This window comes from Drosophila pseudoobscura, chromosome X (genome assembly GCF_009870125.1).
Source record: "Drosophila pseudoobscura strain MV-25-SWS-2005 chromosome X, UCI_Dpse_MV25, whole genome shotgun sequence".
Taxonomy (NCBI): domain Eukaryota; kingdom Metazoa; phylum Arthropoda; class Insecta; order Diptera; family Drosophilidae; genus Drosophila; species Drosophila pseudoobscura.
In genome coordinates, this window is record NC_046683.1 from 60625950 (window position 1) to 60645801 (window position 19852).

Genomic DNA, 19852 nt, shown 5'->3' on the forward strand with positions numbered 1-19852 from the left:
TTTGATATATTTTCCCGCCTTTTTGTTTTGTCTTCTTGTTTTTGCGTGTGAATGAAATGTGCAACAGAGATAGCAGCACAGAGAGAGGAAGAGCGTGAGTGAGGCACGCGCCAAATGGTTCGTGTCTGGGCTTAACATAGCGGTAAATCAATCTGAACGGGATAATGAAAAATTGCGTGGCGCACAAAATGTTGAGTCAATAAATTGGAGAGAAACCGAAAGGCCTCTGGAGACTCACGCCAAGAACACTCCAGACGCGAGGACAGTGGTACGAGAGTAATTTAATCGAATGAGAAAATGGGAATAGATGTGAAATCTCCTCTGTCTTTTGATCCATCAGAGAGAGAGTTAAGAGAGTAAATATATACCTTTATTATAATTAAAAGCCCAAGGCAAACGTTTGCTAAGGTTTGAAGTTAGTACTAGAGATATCTCTCATACATTTTCCACATCCCATAAATGCCCTTTTTTATAATATTTACCCCACTGTTCAACAGTGAATAAAAAACCATAAATTGTTGTATTTGATTATGTGCTCACATGTCTGTATGTGTGTCTGCGAGTCGAGTGTCGTACGACTGCGTGTGTGCGTGTGCAATCAAAGTGAATCATCACTTAAGCAATGAGGAAGACAGAGCAAACAAACAAACGGATAAACAGATGCAAAAGCGCCGACGCAGACAGCTAAATGTGGAAAGAGGAGGGGAAAGAGACGACCGAAAGCTGTGCACTGTTAACTGTAAAGGCGATATCACACACACACAGACAGGGGCAGAACGATTGTGACCTGGTAGGTGGGCGTAAACAATTAGCAGCGACTGCAGCAAAAAAGAAACGCAGCTAATTACAAAAAGCTGCACCCAGGCGGCAGACCAGAAAAAAAACACACACACACTTAAGTGCTTTTGGCCAGAAATAGAACATTTACAGCCCGACCGACACTCACCTGCGACGCCGCCTCCTACTCCACCATTACCACCGTCCAGGGAAAGTAAATCCTCCTGCAGCTCCAGCTGCTCCTCCATTTGCCGTAATTTCGGGGGGGCCTGGGAAACGAAGACGCCTCGTACAATCAATTGGCAATGTTACAATTGGTTTTTTCGCAAAAAACATGAGTCTGGGAAAGTTGCAGCTGCGGCCATTTTTTTTGCCTCCCAAAGTCGGGGCATGTGGATTGTTTTCCTTAATGCTGTGCACTCCAGTTGCACTCAGTTGCGGTTGGGAACACTTTTACACGGTGGTATAACTATTTTACTATGCTTTTATTCTATTTGGGTCACTTTTTGTTTAATTTTAAATGAAAATTGTACAAAAAGTAGAAGAAGCAGAAAGAAGATCAGCTGTTTTTTGTTTATGCAGCGCTGCCACCTGGTCGTACAACAGCTGAAGATGTAATATCGATTAGTATCGTAATGATATCGTCAGCTGGTATGACGTCCCACATCTAAAAAGCATGTAGAAATGGATTTTTTGTACATACATATGTAGTCGACATGTCTAGTTACCCTGTAGTTACTTGGTGATATTGCCAAATCAAGGAATATTATTATAAATAAATATGTAACCCAGTCTGTTTTTAAAATACACCCCCACAAATTCTAAAACGTGAAGAATTTCAGCGCAGTTCAGGTGACAGATATCGGGGATTTTTTGGTAAGTATAATGGACGATCTGCAAGGAGAATTCACAAACAGTAATTTAAAACAGCCCGCCTTAATCGAATATCGATGAATATCTTAATAATTATCGGCGGCCAGCTGATATGACGTCACGACACAAATTTTGACTAATACATGGACTAAATACACCAAATACTTAACTAAACATAAATAAATGTCTCCTAATCAGCGTTCAGCGATGCGCTGGCGATTGCACTGACTTGCCAAAACAGTGCGCCACAAAGAAATAGTGAGTTCTCCCTGCAGGCACTCCCCCGTTTACCGGTCCTAATTCCGTGAAACTTTTGCAGAAAAACAATGGAAATACCGACAGTGCCCGTTCATCCGTTAAGCAGCGATCCAACTGCCGCGTGGAAGGACATCAGCAAGACGCAGCGCGTCATCAAGGTGACCATGAAGCCTCCGACGAATGCAGTGGCGGCCAACAAGGCGCGCGTGGTCTGCATGTCCGACACGCACTCCCTGACGCCGTACATCAAATTCGATGTGCCCGATGGTGACATCTTCATCCACGCAGGGGACTTCACCAAGTGCGGCCAGCTAGAAGAGGTGGAGGAGTTCAACACGTGGATCGGGGCCCTGCCGCATCGGCACAAGATCGTGATTGCTGGCAATCACGAGCTTAGCTTCGACCGAACGTTCACGCATCCGTTTCAGAACAACGCCAAGGGACACTCGAGCACCAAGCACACGGGCATGTCCATCCTGGACGACCTGCCGACCCTGGGCAATGCTAAGGAGAGCATGGAGAGCGCCGTGCAGACGCAGAATATCCGTGAGGTTCTCACCAATTGCACGTACTTGGAGGACCAGCTGCTGGAGTTGTGGGGCGTCCGCATCTACGGCTCACCCTGGCAGCCAGAGTTTTGTCGCTGGGCCTTCAATGTGCCACGCGGTGCCGCCTGTCTGGAGAAGTGGAACCAAGTGCCTGCGGGCGTCGATATACTCGTCACCCATACGCCACCAGTGGGCCATGGCGATCTGTGCTGCTCCGGCGTGCGGGCCGGCTGCGTGGAGCTGCTCTCCACGGTCCAGCAGCGGGTGAAGCCCAAGTACCATGTGTTCGGCCATGTCCACGAGGGCTATGGCATCACCAGCGACGGGCGGATCATATATGTGAATGCCTCTACATGCGACATAAATTATTTACCCAACAATCCCCCCATTGTGTTCGATGTGACGCTCCCACCTGGCATGAGCAAGGATTAGTCCAAGTCCTAGTACCGCCATGATATTATTTACATATATTTTTAAGTTTTTAAAAATGATTTTGAAACCGATAAATGCTCATTAAAATCCGAGTTTCAAACCGATTGTACCGATCGCAACTGGATTGCAGCCCCTCCCCATGACTGCAGTTTGGATGGATGGCAGCTCTGCTGCAGTTTGATATTCCTCTTTGCGCGCAATCCGTAACGGTGCTCTTCCAAGTACTTTTCGAGCGGCGTGGACGGACAAGCAAAAGGAGAACAAGAAGATATCCAAAAGTCGTGGAAGTCATCCGTGTTCCGTGGCCCTTGAAAATTGATTTTAAATTGTATTTCTATATTTTAGCTGTGCAAAAAGTATAAAAGACATAAAATGGTGAGATTTATATAAAGATCTGTCGAATAAAACGCACAAAACAACATAATGGTTAAAAAAAAGTATTAATCAAGCAAGAAAATATGCTGGAAAGTCGCTTCTATGTGAATTTTCCAGCAGACCAGAGATATCTTTAATTAAATATTGATGGGATTCTAAAACAAAGTAAGATCGTGAAATCTTCAGATGATCTTCCAAAGAGTTTTCCTGCCCCGAAATTGTTGTAACTTTCCTAACCTCCAACAATGGCGGCGACCTCTCTGTTTCTCCTTCTCTATCGTTCGTTTCGCTCTCCCTCTTTTTAGCGCGAAGTCATCTCCATCCAGATCGGGCAGTGCGGCATCCAGATAGGGAATTCCTGCTGGGAGCTGTACCTCCTCGAGCACGGCATCAATTTAGATGGCAGCCCCAAGACCAAGGAGGAGCTGCTGGCCAGCGGTAGCAGCGCCAGCGTGGGGCACGACACCACGGCCAACGATGCACGGACCTTCTTCACGGAGACGGGCAACGGAAAGCAGGTTCCACGCTCCATATTCGTCGACCTGGAGCCGACGGTCATCGATGATGTGCGGAACGGACCCATGCGAAGTCTATACCATCCGGAGCAGCTGATCTCGGGAAAGGAGGATGCGGCCAACAACTATGCGCGCGGACGCTACTCCATTGGTAAGGAGGTGATCGACAAGGTGACGTCGCGGCTGCAGAAGATCGCCGAGCAATGTGACAGCCTGCAGGGCTTCCTCATCTTCCACTCGCTGGGCGGAGGCACTGGCTCCGGGTTCACCTCGCTGCTGGTGGAGCGCCTCTCAACCGACTACAGCAAGAAGTGTAAGCTGGACTTTGCGGTTTACCCCTCGCCAAAGGTCTCCACGGCCGTGGTGGAGCCCTACAACGCCCTGCTGACCACCCACTCGACCCTTGAGCACTCGGACTGCGTCTTCATGGTGGACAACGAGGCTATCTACGATATATGCAACAACAGCCTGGGTGTGGACCGACCGGCCTATCTCAATCTGAATCGGCTGATCGCCCAGATTGTCAGCTCCACGACGGCCTCCCTGCGATTCAATGGCTCCATGAACGTGGATCTCAACGAATTCCAAACGAATCTGGTACCCTTTCCGCGCATCCACTTCCCCCTGGTGGCCTACGCCCCGCTGATGTCCGCCGCGCGGGCTGCTCACGAGCAGCACGCCATCACGACGCTGACCAACGCCTGCTTCGAGGCCTCCAACATGATGGTCAAGTGCGATCCGCGGGCCGGCAAATTCATGGCCTGCTGCATGCTCTACCGTGGCGATGTGGTGCCCAAGGATGTCAATGCCGCCGTCTCGGCCATCAAGTCGAAGCGGCACATCCAGTTTGTCGACTGGTGTCCCACCGGCTTCAAGATCGGCATCAACTACGAGAAGCCAGCCTTCGTCCCCAACGGAGATCTGGCCCCCACGTCCCGTGCCTGCTGCATGCTCTCCAACACCACGGCCATCTCGGTGGCCTTCTCCAGTCTGTCGTACAAGTTCGATCTGATGTTCAAGAAGCGGGCCTTCGTCCACTGGTACGTCGGCGAGGGCATGGAGGAGGGGGAGTTCACAGAGGCGCGCGAGAACATTTCCGTGCTGGAGCGCGACTTCGAGGAGGTCGGCCTGGACAATTTGGACGACGCCGGAGGCGATGACGAGGATTTCGATGAGTACTGAGACCAGATCGAAAACACTAAATATTTCATCATAATTATGTAAATAAATGAATATCGTCTGGAAACGAATCAAATGTATTCAGAAATGGATTTTTCAACGGCTAGGGCTGGAGGTTAGGGATGGGCTATCCATAGTACCAATAAGAAGAGTAGGAACCATGTAAATCCATAAATAAGTACAAATTTATATTGAAAAGAAAGAGATCAAAGAATAGTTTCTAAGGGGAATTTGCGAATTATTTGGAACCCTTTAATGAACCTCTCTAAAGATACCATCTGTTGTAGAAACCATCCAAATTGGAAGATTCACAAGGATCAGCATCAATATATTCGAGGGAACAGATACGAAACGATAAAACAAAATCATCTAGTGTTCATTGGGGCAACCTTTGAGCGTTACGAGCACATTCAGTTCAAATCATTTCGGAAGACGAAACCTATCACAACGTTACAGAAAACTGTTACAGAAAACTAAAATTTATTTTTTTTTAAATCTAAACTCCAACAAAATGTCACACATTCGGCATCTTGATTTCGACGAAGATAGAAATCTTAATCAGTGGCTCGAGGAGCAATGCATCGATCTGAATAGCAAGAAGAGACGCGAACTCTCAGATGTTCTTCCGGTTGCTATAATTGTGAAGAAGTTCTACACTCGATTGGTGGACCTGAATCCGTACACTCCCTTACGGAACAGTGTGGCTCTCAAGTTGAAGAATTGGGAGATTTTCAATGCGAGAGTTCTTAAGAAACTGAACATAAAGCTGTCCGACTCAGACATAATGGCGCTCGCCCAAGGCAGCAGAGGGGCAATAGAGTCGCTATTCTACGACCTTTTCTTGGCGGACAGAAGCATCAAGACACCCAGAGAGTCAAGGACACCCGACGAGTCGGTTAAGATACTGAGAAAGACGCCTAAGGGACACAGCATGTCGTTGAAGCAACGCAAAGAAGCGTTGCAGAAACGCATAGAATCGTTGGAGAGACGCAACGAATTGTTGCAGAATTCCAGCGAGCCGTTGGATTCGAAGTCACTGACATTCATCGAGACCCCAGGGGCTGCCTCAGTCCAGGACTTATCGTTGAAGTCGAGGTCACTAACCTTCAACAGCATCTCAAGGCCAGCCCCAGTGCTGGCATTGTCGGAGATGTTAATCGTCGATGCGGGGCAAACGATCAACGGCACGATGCTGGAGATGCCGTACCACGTGGTACCTTACGATATTTACGAGAAGGACATGCGTGCAAGCGTTGCAAAGGACGCCTACATTAGCAGACTAGAAGAGAAAACTAAATATATGAAAGACATTATAAATTTAAAAGACAGCCGCATCGACGACCTGATGAGCCAATTGTGTAAGCTATCGGTGAAATTGTTACAGATGAATTCAAGTTTTAAGAAAAATTTGGATAAGGCCAAAAAGATGCAAGGTACGCTCAGCTCGCAGACATTCCTCAAATGATATTTTAAATCCTTTTCTACTCCTTTTTTTTAGATTTTGCAAATTCCTGAAAACGTCAAAATATACTTTTCAATGTTCATTTTAGTTTTTAAAACATATTGTTTGGATCTTTCAAAAAGTAAAATTATATAAGAATATATATGATGTGTCTTTGCTGATTTTTTAGAGATGATTGGTAGATCTATTCTAAATACAAATTGTACCTTTTGGTCACATATGAATATCGGTCGCTGGGGTCAATCGATTATTGGAAATTTGGAATGGAACAGTTTCGTTACCTATCATCGAGTAAAACTATTTTTGATTAGTTTTCTGTAATATTTTTTTGTATATTTTCTTTAGTTTTTTTGTTGATTGGGTTTTTGTTTTGTTGTTAATTATTTTTTTTAACGCCTATCTGCTATTTTCTTGTTTTCAATTGTATTTTGTTTTCTCTTATCTTTTGTTTTACTTAATTTTACTAGAATTTATTTTGTTGTTTTACTTTGAACTTGCAAGTTACTTTGCGTTTTCAATTTTCTTTGTTGAGTTTGTCGCTTCTCTGCTCAAAGACTTACATAGATTAAAGAATCATCCAAAATTTGTTGCTCAGTGTAAAACTACAATATTCTTGTTGTGTGTGTGAGTGTTTGTGTATGTAGGGAGGTGTGTGTGTATATATATATCTTCTACAGTGTTTGTTGTTGTTTTTTTTCTTGTTTATCTATATATCTAAATTTCTCTCTAAGAGCAGGCCAATGTGTACGTACACCAAAATAGGGTTCCAAAATGGGAATTCTCTTGAGAATCGGAAAAAGGGGATTGAACAAAACTCTTAATTTACAAAAGGAAAGCAATGGAAATAGTGTACTTTTGTGGGTGTTTGTGTGTGTGTGTGTGTGTGTATGTGTGTTATATTTAGGCTCTATTCATTAGATAATTACATAATGACGTTTTTCATTCCCCTCCCCCCGGATCTACTCTGCTTTTGCTTTTGCTTTTGCTTTCAATTACAATAGTTAATCCATAAAAAATATATAACGATGATGATGGCAAAATATGTATGTTTCAAGTTGTTTTATGTTTTATGTTGTTGGTGTTGCATTTGCATTTTCTGTAGTTTAAATGGTTATTCAAGTTGGGTGGTGGTTAGATTGTTGTGGTTGTAGCTGTGGTTGTTCTGGTGTTTTGCTGCTGCTGCTGCTCTAAATTGGTGCCCTAGTCGTGGGTTTAGTATGGAACATTTGAGAAGAGATACGACACACTCTCGCCATTGTGTGTCCGTCTGACGGCCTCGGCGAACATCATCGATACATCAATGCACTGCAATGAGAAAAAAGGATGGATTAGCGAAGGCAAAAATAGGAGACTTGGCTGAGGACTCACCTGGATCTTGGGACAATCGCGCATGTGTCCATCCTGTGGTATGGTATTGGTCACAACGACCGCCTCGAAACAGGCGTTGTTGATCCGCGAGATCGCCGGACCAGAGAAAATGCCATGCGTCAGTATGGCATACACCTGAAATACGGGAATACGTATGAGACGAGACCTACTACATGGAGCATAAGTGCATACCTTCGTGGCTCCAGCCTCGACCAGACGATCGGCGGCATGGACAATGGTGCCGCATGTATCGGCCATATCATCGACCAGAATGGCAATCTTGTCCTTCACATCGCCCACCAACACCATCGAGGCCACCTCATTGGCCTTCTTGCGCTCCTTGTGTATCAGAGCGAACTCCACATTCAAGCGATCTGCAATCGACGTGACACTAGAGGGGAAATTCAATACCAATTATAGCAAAAAGTAAACCATATAAATATAAATCTGAGATGAACAGCTTACCGCTTGGCACCGCCAGCATCGGGCGAGACAATGATCGAGTTTTTCCATTCGGGAATGTTCTCTTTGATCCACTTGAGTACCGCTGGCTCGGCATAGAGATTATCAACTGGTATATCGAAGAAACCCTGGTGAAACGAGAGAAAATAAAAAATCATCAAATCATCGAGTGTTTAGTGTCAAATCAGTTTGGAATCGAAATTCCAACAAAATGTCCCACATTCGTGAGCTCAATTCCTGTGAATCCAGAGATCTGCATCTGTGGCTCCAGGAGCAACGCATCGATCTAAATGCCAAGAAAAGAGTCAAGTTCTCCGATGTACTGCCGGTGGCCACAATTGCCCAGACGGTCTACCCTCGTCTGGTGGACCTGATTCACTACACTCCCTCACGGCACAGTGTGGCCAACAAGCTGCAGAACTGGAAGGTTTTTAATTTTACGGTTCTCAAGAAACTGAACATAACTCTGTCCGAATTATACATGAAGGAGCTCGCTCAAGGCCAGGAGGGAGCGATCGAGCTGCTGTTCTACGAACTCTTCGTCCGTCCGCTAAAGATAGCCAGCGAGGAAGATCGAGACTATACTACAGGAAACCCTGATCAAATCAAAACATCTTTCGGATCTGAATATGGATCCAAGACGACCCGAGAATGAGTAAGCTTAGATCGCGGATATCCCTCAAATGGTGTTTTAATCCTTTTCTACTCCTTTCCTCAGTTCCTGGCAATGCCTACATATATTTCATAAAGTTTTGTTTGGGTTTTGCAAGAAAAAACAACATTTGGCAAATTAAAAATCAAAGAAAAGCAAATTACCTTATCGCAAATGAGTTTCTGACAAATCAAATATCGATAGGGAAAAGACCTCGAAAAAATGCGACGATAACAAGAAGACTATGTACTTTGTATACACTATATTAAAGTTTTCTTGCGAACTAACTAGTTGTAATATTGGTCTCCCCTGAATACCTACTATATGTCTCCTCTTTGAGGAGATTGTATCTTTTATGAGGCCTAATGCCTAACGTCATAGAACAGTGGCATCTGGGCGGAAACTCGAACTTCTCCCCGTCAAGAGACATTTCTCAGTGTTTTCAGTATTTGTTTTTATTCGACTTACCTGAATCTGTGAGGCGTGTAGATCCATGGTTATGATATGATCGGCACCGGCAACGGACAGCATGTTGGCCACCAATTTGGCCGAGATGGGCGCACGACTCTGTGCATTGACCAGCGTAGGAAAAAGAGAGGCAATGGAAAGTTAACATTAGCGCAGCTAGTAAGGTGGGGCTGCCTCCTGAGCGGAGGAGGGTGTGGTGGGGCTTAGGGCTAGAGGCATTATGAGGAGAGTAAACCAATGAAAATCAAAATCGAACATGGACACACATACATATAGTATATAGTATATAGTACACATATAAACCAACAAAGAGGCTGAACGTTCCAATGTATAATATAATTCATAGACAAAAGAGACTTTCGCTTGCGACAACACAAAGGACAAAACTATATATGTGTGTGCGGTGGTGCACCCCAAAAAAGATGAGCTGAGAGCGAAGACCACTGGATGGGATATCCACATACAAAGGATGAGAGTGCGACTTCAGTTAGAGGTAAATTGAATGATCGGTTAATTATACGGAAACGCAAGTACTTTTCTGGTTATCCCAATTTTCGGTTGTTGTTGTTGTTGTTGTTGGCATGCAAAAATACGATTACTACTTGTGATTGGAATTGGATTTGGAATAGGGTTTGCTGGGATTTGCTGGGGTTTGCTAGGGTTTGGGATATGCTTCTATTAGACGGATAAAATCATCATCGGGGTGATATCAACTCAAAGGAATCAAAACATAAAACGAACGCAACAAAGCAAAAGTCTGAAGCAATTTTATTTGTTTTCCGGGCGGGCTGCAGCAGCACTACAAAACAATGCCCGGGCGGGATAAAGAACCCATTTATCCAAACAGCAGCTGCCCTGGGCACTGGGCACTGGGGCAACTCACGACTACTCACAGTATATTGCTTGGCTGAAAACTCCTAAGTTTACGAGTATTTTTATCGAAATTTTGTATTGGTATTTTTTGGGTATTTTTTGTTTTTTGATGAAAGACAGATACAGATAGACGGAGATTATAAAAAGAAAAAGAAAAAAAGAAGAGAACATAAAAATGTCAGAATAATTAAAGAATTGAAGAATTTTAAAATTAAAATTAGCTTTTGGAAAACGGATGGGCGGGTCGGGTCGGTCGGACAGGGAAGAAGTGTCTTCTTCTCTTAGGCTTAGGATTAGTTAACAAAGATTGAAGCAATATTTTGGGGAAACGGCATTATCAATTCATCGACTCAGTTCCATGCTACGAGCATACGCAGATCTCCATATACTATTCAGCTGAATGTCAAGAAACTCATTTTCAGTTCAATGAAATCGGCTGTGTTTATAGATTGTTTATAGATTATTGTTGTATCAGTTACAGCAATGAACAATATTTGTGCAATTCGCGAATGTAACGACCCGGGTTCACAGCCCCGCCACCCATCCGTTGACGTCAAAAATGAATAGATTATCTGTACCGAATGGAATGGAAAAACTCAATTAAATCGAAAACAAGCCTGTTGCCAGGCACCGATAGGCGGGGATCCCAAAAGTGCAAGATCACAACAATCAACAGATCACCACCAATCCAACGATCCACCAATCCAACGATCTAACGATCCACAGCACAACACACAAATATATGTTTATTACAATATTCGGATTAATTATGTAGTATGTATGTACATTTTCATATTTGTTTAATTAAATTTAATTTGATTTTTCTTTGTTGCAATGCAGCGTTTGCCAAAAACGAGACAAAAGCCAAAATCAAACAAACAAAACATTGCATGGGGAGGGGGGGAAAATGTGGAAAATTTTGGTTATTTTGTTGCCAATTTAAACGATTAGTTTCTTCCGTTAAGGGATAGGTCTTTACGAGGGTGGGGTGGGGAGGAAGGTTACATGCAGGCGGCAGACAAAAAGCGATTTATCTCTAGAGAAACTTGTTGTTGTTGTCATTGTTGTTGTTAACCCAGAGACGGCGACCCTTGTGAGAGATTCGATTCGATTCCTTTTTGTTTATTTATTTTTGTTTTTTTTTTTTGTTGGGGTGAGAGAAATGAGAGATATCTGAGAGGATGAGAGAGTTATTGCCATGGTTTATTCCTTTTAGAGTTGAACTTTTTTTGTTTGTTTTTTAGAAAATCAATTTTCAGTTCCCATTATTGTAGTGTTGTATATAGAACATAAAAATGTGAGATATAAGTAGGTGAGAGTTGGTTTTGTTTTTGTTTTTGTTTTGTTTTGCTAGATAAAAGAAGGAAAGGTAAATACCCTAAATTTCCAATCGTAGTTTTTCTTGGCTAGTTTGTTCTCCTCTTTATCCTCACCGCCAGCCAACTTTGCGAAGAATCAGAGAGTACATCAGGAGAGAAACGGAGAAACAAAGAGAGAGAGAGAACACAGAGAGAAAGAGAGAGAGAGCGAGGAGAGGCAAACACACACACACACGCAGGGTGGGAAGAGACAGAGCGGGGGGCAGGTAGCGGGAGAGAGACAGGCACAGAGAGAGCGAGAGAGCGAGCGTGGCACGGAAATATATAAAAATATATAAATTAAATATTAAATACTAAATGGAGGAGAAAATTATATAAAATATTCATCAAAAATTCACATAAAATTAATGTCAACAAATTTTCCACATTTTCCAATTACGTGCTTTTGGGATTTTAGCTTTTGCTATTGCTATTGCTTTTGGTTTTTGGTTTTGGTTTCTGTTTTTGGTTTTGCATTTGTTTATCCAGCTTAGCTTTCTTGCAAATATAATTCAAATTTTTTAACAAAATGCACTAGCAACATACACACACACAGATAGTATATATAGAGTGAGAGAGAGAGAGAGATACATAGAATTATAGTATCCAAATACATACAAGTATAGATATAGAAGATTATACGGATTTATACAGATATAAACAATCGAGCTAAACACTGGAAAACAATCATCGAAGGGGAAAGCATACTCTTTCTTAGCTTTTCCCTCGAAAAATAGTATCGATTTTCATCTGTTTTTGTGTGTGCTTAAATTTTAGAAGATCTATGTTTTGGTTTATTTCATTGCACGTACTGTACATACTAGATAGTAGGTTGGTTCGGTGTTTTTTTTGTTTTTTTTTTCTGGGGAAAAGCGCAGAGCTCAGATCATGTTGAGGCAAACCTACCTTATCTTTTTTGTCTTGGCGGGCATATGGAAAGCAAGGAATCACAGCTGTAACACGAGAGGCTGAGGCGATCTTGCACGCATTGATCATGATCAGCAGCTCCATCAAATTGTCGTTGATCTCCCCGGAGCCGGACTGCACGATGTAAACATCCTCGCCGCGCACCGATTCTCCAATTTCCACGCTGTAAACAAAATATAGAGTTACAGATTCAGATTCAGATTCAGTTTCAGATTCTTGTTAGTTTATGCGATAGGATATGTCTATTGTTTGGAGCGCCGCTCGCATTTCTTGTCAAGTAATCATTTTCTTCTCCCTCGACATTATGATTTATGGTTAATCTAAACATGGCACTCCTCAATGGTAACCCAATACCATGTGAAACCCATAGCACAAATGGCGTATGAGTTATTCCTTTGCCAGACGCTAACGCTGAAATTTCTGATTCGTTTATTATTTTTATTTTGTATACATTAGGTTTCGGGTCTACAGTTCCTTAGAAGTCTATAGATTTAATAAATGTTAATGCAATTATCGGATCTAATGTGCTAGATTGCTCTAGAGCTTGTGGGGAAGGGGAAGGAAGGTAATACCTTTGTACAGCCCAGTACAAGGTACAGTAGCATCTGTTCACTAATTAAACAAATTATGACAGCTGTCACAAACAAATATGAACTAAGGGTTTCTATTCTAGTATTCTATTGTATAGCGCGCCATTTTTTTCTTTGTAAGAAATACGAATAGAATGTATTTAATATATTTAGGTATTTATTAATGTTCATAAAGCAATCAGCAATTAAGAAATCAATTTCTGTCAATAAAACAATTTTCGACCAATTCTGTTTCTCTTTCATCGTTTGTCTTCTATTTTTTTGGCGTTCGCTTGCTTATAGTTTTGCTGTCTTTTGTAAACCATTCCAAGGTTAATTGAATTACATGACGGGAGAATTTCCAACTACCCCATTTACCCCATCCCAAGCGCCCCCGACCCGAGTCCTAAGCCCACTCTCACGACCACTCCCCGACTATCGATTGAACGACCTGTGAAAATGTAGCCAACGAACATCATAAATCATTGGTGTCCACGTTTCGAGTTTATCGTTATCGTTACCCTATAAAACAAACTGGATCGGATCTCAATGCAATTTCAGGTCCCAATCAGGTGGCCAGATGTTTATAGCGGAGAGTGTTTGGGAGATCAGGAGTTCCACAAAGAGTCATATTCTGTTCATATTCTGTTATTTGAATGTAGCGTAAATCTTTGTCTCATTCGCACCTCTTCATACCTCTTAGGTAGAGGGTAGCAATAAGGTAGCTTGCTACAAAGGCTGCAAGTTTTCAAACAATAAAAAAATAAAAATAAAAAACACTGGAACATCAGCTGTTCGATTGAGTACTTATTTCACTGTGGTCCCATATCTATGCCAAATTCTCGACGCCACTCACACGTAGTACAACCTATTTCTGCCAGAGCTTATCAAACACACAGAAAATTCTATTGACCGGCTTTATTTTTTTTTGGATGAGGATTTTTCTTATCAACCGGCTGGGAGAGTCTGATCCTCGGTCAGCAGGTTTTTTGTGGCTGCTAAATGCAGCGATTTCATCACCCCCTGTCCGGATGCAATTCGGCGTAAAATTAATGCATTTTTGAAGAGATTGCTCGGACGTGACTCTGTCCTAGGTCTCTGCGGCCGTGTCTGTGGCAGAGGCAAACACTTTCACCGCCATGACATTGCTGGCATGCCGGCAACATGGGACACCCGTACACACTGGGCAGGCATTGGCTGGGATACACGGGTACGGGCGGGGCACAGTCGAGGCAGCAATTGGCAGCTGGCCAAAAAGTGTCGCATTGTCCGCGTAACAGAAGCAGAAGAACCATCCATCCGCAGCAGCTGTTTTTTTGGCCGGCCGTCAAATAGAATCTGCTATATTTCATTTCGTTTTCTTTTGTTTTTTATATATGTATTTTTATCTGTTTCTTTGCCGGGCGGACGGTTGGATCAGTCAGTCTCAGGTCTGTCTGCCTGCCCTGCCCCTGTGATAATGTAAGCCAAAAAGCAAAGCCAAGCGAATCTCTCAGCGCCGAAGATCATACACCCTTGCCGATTGGGCAGGGGGAGAATTGAAAATGTTTGTTAAGCTAATTATAGTCACAAGTTGTGTGTTGATTGAAAGTTGGCGGAGATGTAGACTGCGCAATGTATAGGGCGATCGTGGTGATTTTTAGCGTTGCAAACACCTGTTCAAAAGTACAATGCTCTTTAAAGAGTAGGAAACGAAACACGAAGGAAAACGAAACAAAAAGAATAGAAACAATAAACTGGTTGCCACACGAAACCCCAATCTCGCTCGCTCTCTCCCTCTCTGTCTCTCTAACCCACTAGGCTTATCTCAGTCCAACAGAATCAAAATCGCTTTCGCTTAGTTTGTGTTATCAGCTGGCTCTCGAAAACCACCCGGCCTCCCTGATACTTAGGATACTCGACGACCTCACAAGACAGACACGCAAATTCCTTATCGATCAAACTTTACAGTCGAAAACGGGGGTAGAGAACAGAACACAAACTAAAAATTGCTTTGTAATTGACATTTTGAGGGGGAGGGGCTTTTACGAAAGAAACTTGGAAAAGTTTTGGATTGCGTGCTCTCTGGAACCTTCAAGTCGACGACGAACCACTTTGGGTTCATGGAATTTGGTAATTTCCGTAGGCTTTTCCCTTACCAAAGGTCATTTGTTTTACTGGGAAGGGTATTGAGAAGTGGGGGCTGTGGTGGCATTTACCGACAGATAAACTTTTAATGCCTGAAATATTAATCACTTTATTGGATCACGTGTGACCCAAAAAAAAAAATGAAATACAAAACAGGAATGAGCGATTCACGCTATTCGAAAGAATATTTTCGGTATTCTATACTATCCCATACTTTTAGTATTGGAATTATTTTTTTTAGTTTCTGGCTCCACACACGTGTTTCATGATTTTCTTTATTCTATAATTCCTTTCCGCTCTTTTCAATTTGAATAATAGTTTAAGCGGTGTTCCGTTTTTCTAGGTTGTTATCCTCCATTATCATGGCCTGACCAAAAGAAAAAAAGAAGCCAATTTGTGTCAGTCATAATATAATAATCATAACATTTGTACAGTGATGTCAGTGATGTCATCTGAGCGCCCTTCAATTGACTATAATCTGGACTAGAGCTTGATCTCTAGATCCCAGACGGAACAACATCATCGGCATCATCATGAGCATTATCATCTATTGCTATCAGGAATCGTAATCAAGACAAATGCAAAGGTTGACCCGTTACAACAAACAGCTAGAAATGGAGCAAGAAGAGCGCACATACATAACTGTCTCCTGATGAGAGCATAACGCGCCAGAACATGCCCGAGAAGAGAGACCACGAAAACAAAGCCGACAAGTGCAAAACAACAGCAGCAACAACCACTATGCACACACGTGGGGGTCTGACGTTTGGTGAGAGCGAGCGCCACATCGAGAGAACAGCCAAAGAGAACAGCAGCAGCAGCAGCAGCAGTAGCAGTAGTGGCAGCAGCAGCAGCGCCAATAGAAAATATGCGGGGGAGGCGCAGTCGATGTCGATGTCGACGTCGCGACGTCTGCTGACTGCTGTCAGTATCGCGCTCTTCTGTCGCTTTTTCTGGCCTCTCTTTGCCTGTCTCTCATTCTCCCACTCTCAGTCAGCAAACGAAAAACGTGACAGAGACGTGGTGTTGTGGTTTTCTGCTCGTAGGCTTTTGATACCCTCGATAAGGTATTTTCGTTTGCACAACAGTTTGATACTTTGTAGGTTCTATGGTATAGGTAGACATGGTTTCATCGACGTTTTCAATGCAGGCTATCTCTGGCTCTATTCGGAATCGAGACGTGTACTAGTAAAAGCTACTGATGTATGGAAGACGCCGAGAGATTACTCGGGACGATCATTCTTGAAGATGAAAGGGTATGCAATGATTCGAAACCCCGCCAGATGCGTTGCCCTTTCTTGCTCTTTCCTTTGTGGCCCACCTTTGCATGCGTGAGTGTGTGTGCGAGTGCGAGTGCGAGCATAACAAAAACACGCACACTGTCAAACGCATATCATGTCAAAAAGCTTAGCGCGTATTATAACCTCTATTTTCGTTTTTTTTTCTCGTTCTTCTTCTACCGCTCGCCACTAATTGTTTGCTAATGTTTCCATTTTGTCATTTTCATAAAATCTTTTTCTACGGCTCGTTTTGATAAGGAAACGGTGGAAAAACTCTCTGGATTTTAGTTATTGTTTGTTGCACAGCTGATTGGCTGGGTGTTGGTGTGTGTATGTGTGCGAGATAGAGAGAGAGAGCAAAAAGCAGAGAGGAAAGAAACAGAAAGCGTGCATGCCGCAAGTCTAGACACACACGCACACACGCGCTCACTTAAAGCAACACATACACAGCTGCTAATTTAATTAAAAATATAAAATAAATACAATTTCTTCTTTAGATCTTTTGTGGTTGGGCTACACTTTACACTTCTTTATTTAATTTTTTGGCGAAAATTGCACGCGACATTGGCAATGTTGCCGTGCCAGCCGAAAAGAATGAGAGAGAGAGAGCTTCTCACACACACTCGAAAAGGCACACTCACGCTACACACACGCGGCAGGGCCAGCCAGGCAAACGACAAAGACGGTGTACAGTCCACTTGTTAAATCAATAAAAATAAAAAGAAATCAACCAAAAAAAACTGCCACAAACTTTAAGAAAAACCATCAAGGCTTTCCACTCAAGTCGGGATCGAAACTGAGGCACATTCTTGGCCCCCGGTGAAGGGCCCCGCTGTCGAAGGCGGGCAACCTTCAGCGAATGTCAAGGACCACTGGGCACTGGATAGCCTCTAGCACATGTCTCTCACGAGACACAATTTTTCTTAGCATTCAATTAGCACTTGGTATACATACGCCCGAAGGACTTTTTCACCTGGGATCGGTTCACTTTTTGTTTTTTAAGTTTTCACTTTTTGGGATTTAATAATTTTTTTGCAACGAAAAAAAAAATATTTAAGTCTTACCAGGTTTCCAAATTGCTAAACTTCTTGGTGACCACCTTGCCGAGATCGATGCCCAGGCGATCGACGATGCGCTGGGCCAGGTCCGGATGCGAGGTGCCCGAAAACACTTTAATGTTCGGCATTCTGGAGTGGATTAAATTTAGACAACCAGCCTGTTTCTCCAAATTGTCTCGGATCAAACTTCTAGCGCGTATCGGATTAGCAGAACGTACTGGCATCACACAATCTACGAGTAGAAGTTTTTATTATAAATTTTTTTTGCAAAAGCAGAGCGCCATCGGGCAGCGACGTCGCCGCCCCATCTGTGAAGGTGCATGGTTGTGTTTGTGTGGAGCAGAGAGTGAGAAAGAGCGCCAGAAGCGCTTGTAAGAGAACAGCGGCGCATGTAAGCATCAGAACCTAAAATGCGCTCTCTCACACTTACGACAGTTTTTCATTCATATATTGCAACGCCAGCGTCGGAAGCAGCAGCGTAAAAGCTTACCGCGTGAGTGTATGTGTGTGTGTGAGAGCGACAAAACTCGAAAGCCACCCCAAGCTCGGCCATGTGATTTTTTGACGTGTGCTCTTCCCGCGTTAGAGCTGGAAAAGAATCGATGTTTGCGTGGATCTAATCGATTGAGTAGCAGTCGATGTTTTTTTTAGATTATTGGTAATTTGTTTATTTCCAAAGTTTTTATTAAAAAAGAATTAACTAATATGAGCCAAAATAAATTGTTTCTAGCAATTTTAGTTGCTCCTTAACTTCCAAAATTGATCCCCCATCCTCCTTTTTTTGCTCTGATCTATTACTGCTCTGATATTTCTACGGTTTTTAACACTGCGTCCTCGCAAAAAAAACAAAAATTCTGGCAATAATGAGAGTCCTCTTTCAAACTCTCTCTTTCGCACAGCGTGAGCATAAAAAATATGCTGGCATGCCAACAGGCGCGCGCCAAAAAGCTCTCCTCACGGCGGCCAACGAACAGCTGTTCGTTGCATGTCCCCGAAGTGGCCATGCAATTTACACACACAGTCACACGCGGTATATTAGAAGGATATTGGCTAGATATGTATGTATATTTACGCACCATTTGTCTCGGGTTCGGAGCATTTCTTATCTGACATACTGTACCCAGGAGTCAAAATTCTGCTCGTGTCTCGTTTGTGAGGTAAGCGGCGACTGAAACACCGTTTTGTTGTGCCAGTCCCACAACAAGTCGTACGCAGGTCGGTCTCTCTCTCTATCTCTCTGCCGGATAGACAGCTGTTTGTCTAGTTGATGCAATATTTCCAAGAAACTTGGAGATTGGGCAGCAGCAGAAGCAGCACCTGAGCGCAGCAGCGGCAGCGAGCGAGAAAATGGAACTGAGCGCTGTACAACATGGCGTATGCGTCCATCACACATACACAGGGCAAAGCACAGGGATGAAGAGAGCCAAAGAGAGTGGGTGACAAAGGATGATGCGCAGTTGAATGCAGAAGGGAAGCTTTCCAATTGCCCCAGCACAACTTTTGTGTGCTTTCACTCTCTTTCTCTTGCTCACGGCCAGCTGTTTTATAGTAAACGGAGGGCGGGAATCTGTTGTTTTGGATACTATATGTAGGTATGTACCTCATGTTGCACTTGAGATTGAAAGAAATTTGAAATATTCTGGGCCAATCCAACCCACTAAAGCTCTATGGGTTAATCTTGTTTTTGCGATCAATTATACGCCCCCATCCACATCTCCTCTACCTGACACTGTCTCGCTTGGCCGAGTACAGTCTATCCATCAATGGGGGGCTCGTCTTGCTGTTGTTGTACAACTGTACTTGAGATGCTGTACATGAACAGAAGAATGCCAGATCAGCGATTTGTCAAATGCTTTGCGTGTCTAAATATAAATGAACTAAAGCTAAATGCTGACGCACTCTCCACAGTATTATCCCTGAGGCTGACGCAAATGGCCGTTCCAAATGCTAAACAAAGCGAGGCGCCGCAAATAGTGGATGTGGATGTGAATGCGCCCGAAACCACGTGCCGCATTTCGAGACGCACGTTTTTCCACGAAGACAAGAAAAAACTCAACGCTCATGCCCAAACAAACAGGCAGACACAGATAGGACAGATATTGAGACATTACTTACTTGAAACATGTGCAGAGGCAATTATGGTCGCAATTACTGGTTCACGCAAAAAAAAATATTTATTGTTTTATGATAAACACACTATTGAGATGGTCACTGGGGAGGTTGTTCTCTGTTCTCTGTTCCCACAAAATGCAGCCGATTCTCCGAAAATGCAAAAGTTAAATGAATCCGAG

At 43.3% G+C, this 19852-nt stretch overlaps 6 protein-coding genes and 1 long non-coding RNA gene across 28 annotated transcripts in view; 5 read left to right on the forward strand and 2 right to left on the reverse strand.

The window, feature by feature from the left end:
* Nucleotides 1–1404, reverse strand: part of fry (Protein furry) — a 49656-nt gene extending 48252 nt beyond the window's left edge. For all 11 annotated transcript variants that reach the window (XM_033381548.1, XM_033381545.1, XM_033381541.1 and 8 more), the window contains exon 1: nt 947–1404. In XM_033381548.1, coding sequence (XP_033237439.1) covers nt 947–1025 — 79 coding nt within the window. In that variant the 5' untranslated portion in view covers nt 1026–1404. The remainder of the gene's footprint in view (nt 1–946) is intronic.
* A 108-nt stretch (nt 1405–1512) lies between these two features.
* Nucleotides 1513–2992, forward strand: LOC4812688 (UPF0046 protein C25E10.12). 3 transcript variants are annotated; one of them, XM_033381558.1, is made up of 3 exons: nt 1519–1653; nt 1849–1908; nt 1970–2992. In XM_033381558.1, exon 3 carries the CDS (start codon nt 1977–1979, stop codon nt 2886–2888), a length of 912 nt encoding a protein of 303 aa, XP_033237449.1. In that variant the 5' UTR covers nt 1519–1653; nt 1849–1908; nt 1970–1976; the 3' UTR covers nt 2889–2992. The 3 variants fall into 3 exon arrangements, with proteins under 3 accessions (XP_001353071.2, XP_033237449.1, XP_015044129.1); XM_015188643.2 differs by having other exon boundaries at nt 1544–1653; nt 1708–1908; XM_001353035.4 differs by lacking the exon at nt 1849–1908 and having other exon boundaries at nt 1513–1653.
* A 107-nt stretch (nt 2993–3099) lies between these two features.
* On the forward strand, nt 3100–5037 carry alphaTub67C (alpha-Tubulin at 67C). The gene is made up of 2 exons (XM_001353034.4): nt 3100–3263; nt 3569–5037. Exons 1-2 carry the CDS (start codon nt 3261–3263, stop codon nt 4958–4960), a joined length of 1395 nt encoding a protein of 464 aa, XP_001353070.2. The 5' UTR covers nt 3100–3260; the 3' UTR covers nt 4961–5037.
* Nucleotides 5038–5359: 322 nt separating this feature from the next.
* Nucleotides 5360–6561, forward strand: LOC4812686 (sperm flagellar protein 1-like). The gene is made up of 2 exons (XM_001353033.4): nt 5360–6390; nt 6456–6561. Exons 1-2 carry the CDS (start codon nt 5469–5471, stop codon nt 6470–6472), a joined length of 939 nt encoding a protein of 312 aa, XP_001353069.4. The 5' UTR covers nt 5360–5468; the 3' UTR covers nt 6473–6561.
* Nucleotides 6562–7091: 530 nt separating this feature from the next.
* Prps (phosphoribosyl pyrophosphate synthetase) lies at nt 7092–19804 on the reverse strand. 9 transcript variants are annotated; one of them, XM_015188633.2, is made up of 9 exons: nt 19677–19804; nt 17568–17793; nt 12507–12690; nt 11620–11685; nt 9370–9480; nt 8253–8377; nt 7980–8178; nt 7788–7922; nt 7092–7724 (listed from the first exon to the last, which is right to left on the reverse strand). In XM_015188633.2, exons 2-9 carry the CDS (start codon nt 17783–17785, stop codon nt 7632–7634), a joined length of 1131 nt encoding a protein of 376 aa, XP_015044119.1. In that variant the 5' UTR covers nt 17786–17793; nt 19677–19804; the 3' UTR covers nt 7092–7631. The 9 variants fall into 9 exon arrangements, with proteins under 9 accessions (XP_015044119.1, XP_015044120.1, XP_001353068.2 ...); XM_015188634.2 differs by lacking the exons at nt 11620–11685; nt 19677–19804 and adding exons at nt 10263–10286; nt 18638–18689 and having other exon boundaries at nt 9370–9468; XM_001353032.4 differs by lacking the exon at nt 19677–19804 and adding an exon at nt 18638–18689 and having other exon boundaries at nt 9370–9468.
* On the forward strand, nt 8401–9191 carry LOC26533208 (sperm flagellar protein 1-like). The gene is made up of 2 exons (XM_015188642.2): nt 8401–8904; nt 8968–9191. The coding sequence occupies exon 1, from the start codon at nt 8461–8463 to the stop codon at nt 8902–8904; it is 444 nt and encodes a 147-aa protein (XP_015044128.2). The 5' UTR covers nt 8401–8460; the 3' UTR covers nt 8968–9191.
* LOC117184405 (uncharacterized) lies at nt 16058–17568 on the forward strand. 2 transcript variants are annotated; one of them, XR_004469718.1, is made up of 3 exons: nt 16058–16322; nt 16374–16479; nt 16762–17568. It is a non-coding gene; the product is annotated as an uncharacterized lncRNA (long non-coding RNA). The 2 variants fall into 2 exon arrangements; XR_004469717.1 differs by having other exon boundaries at nt 16058–16290.
* Nucleotides 19805–19852: the final 48 nt, after the last annotated feature.

What these genes read in the sequence shown, in the direction of transcription:
- LOC4812688 (XM_001353035.4), top strand. Translation starts at nt 1,977, where the DNA reads ATGGAAATACCGACAGTGCCCGTTCATCCGTTAAGCAGCGATCCAACT.
- LOC4812686 (XM_001353033.4), top strand. Translation starts at nt 5,469, where the DNA reads ATGTCACACATTCGGCATCTTGATTTCGACGAAGATAGAAATCTTAAT.
- LOC26533208 (XM_015188642.2), top strand. Translation starts at nt 8,461, where the DNA reads ATGTCCCACATTCGTGAGCTCAATTCCTGTGAATCCAGAGATCTGCAT.
- Prps (XM_015188636.2), bottom strand. Translation starts at nt 18,674, where the DNA reads ATGTCAGATAAGAAATGCTCCGAACCCGAGACAAATG. An exon ending in TCGAGGCTGGAGCCACGAAG is followed by an intron (nt 7,923 to 7,979) that starts GTATGCACTTAT and finishes CCCGTATTTCAG; the next exon opens with GTGTATGCCATACTGACGCA. An exon ending in GCGATTGTCCCAAGATCCAG is followed by an intron (nt 7,725 to 7,787) that starts GTGAGTCCTCAG and finishes TTCTCATTGCAG; the next exon opens with TGCATTGATGTATCGATGAT.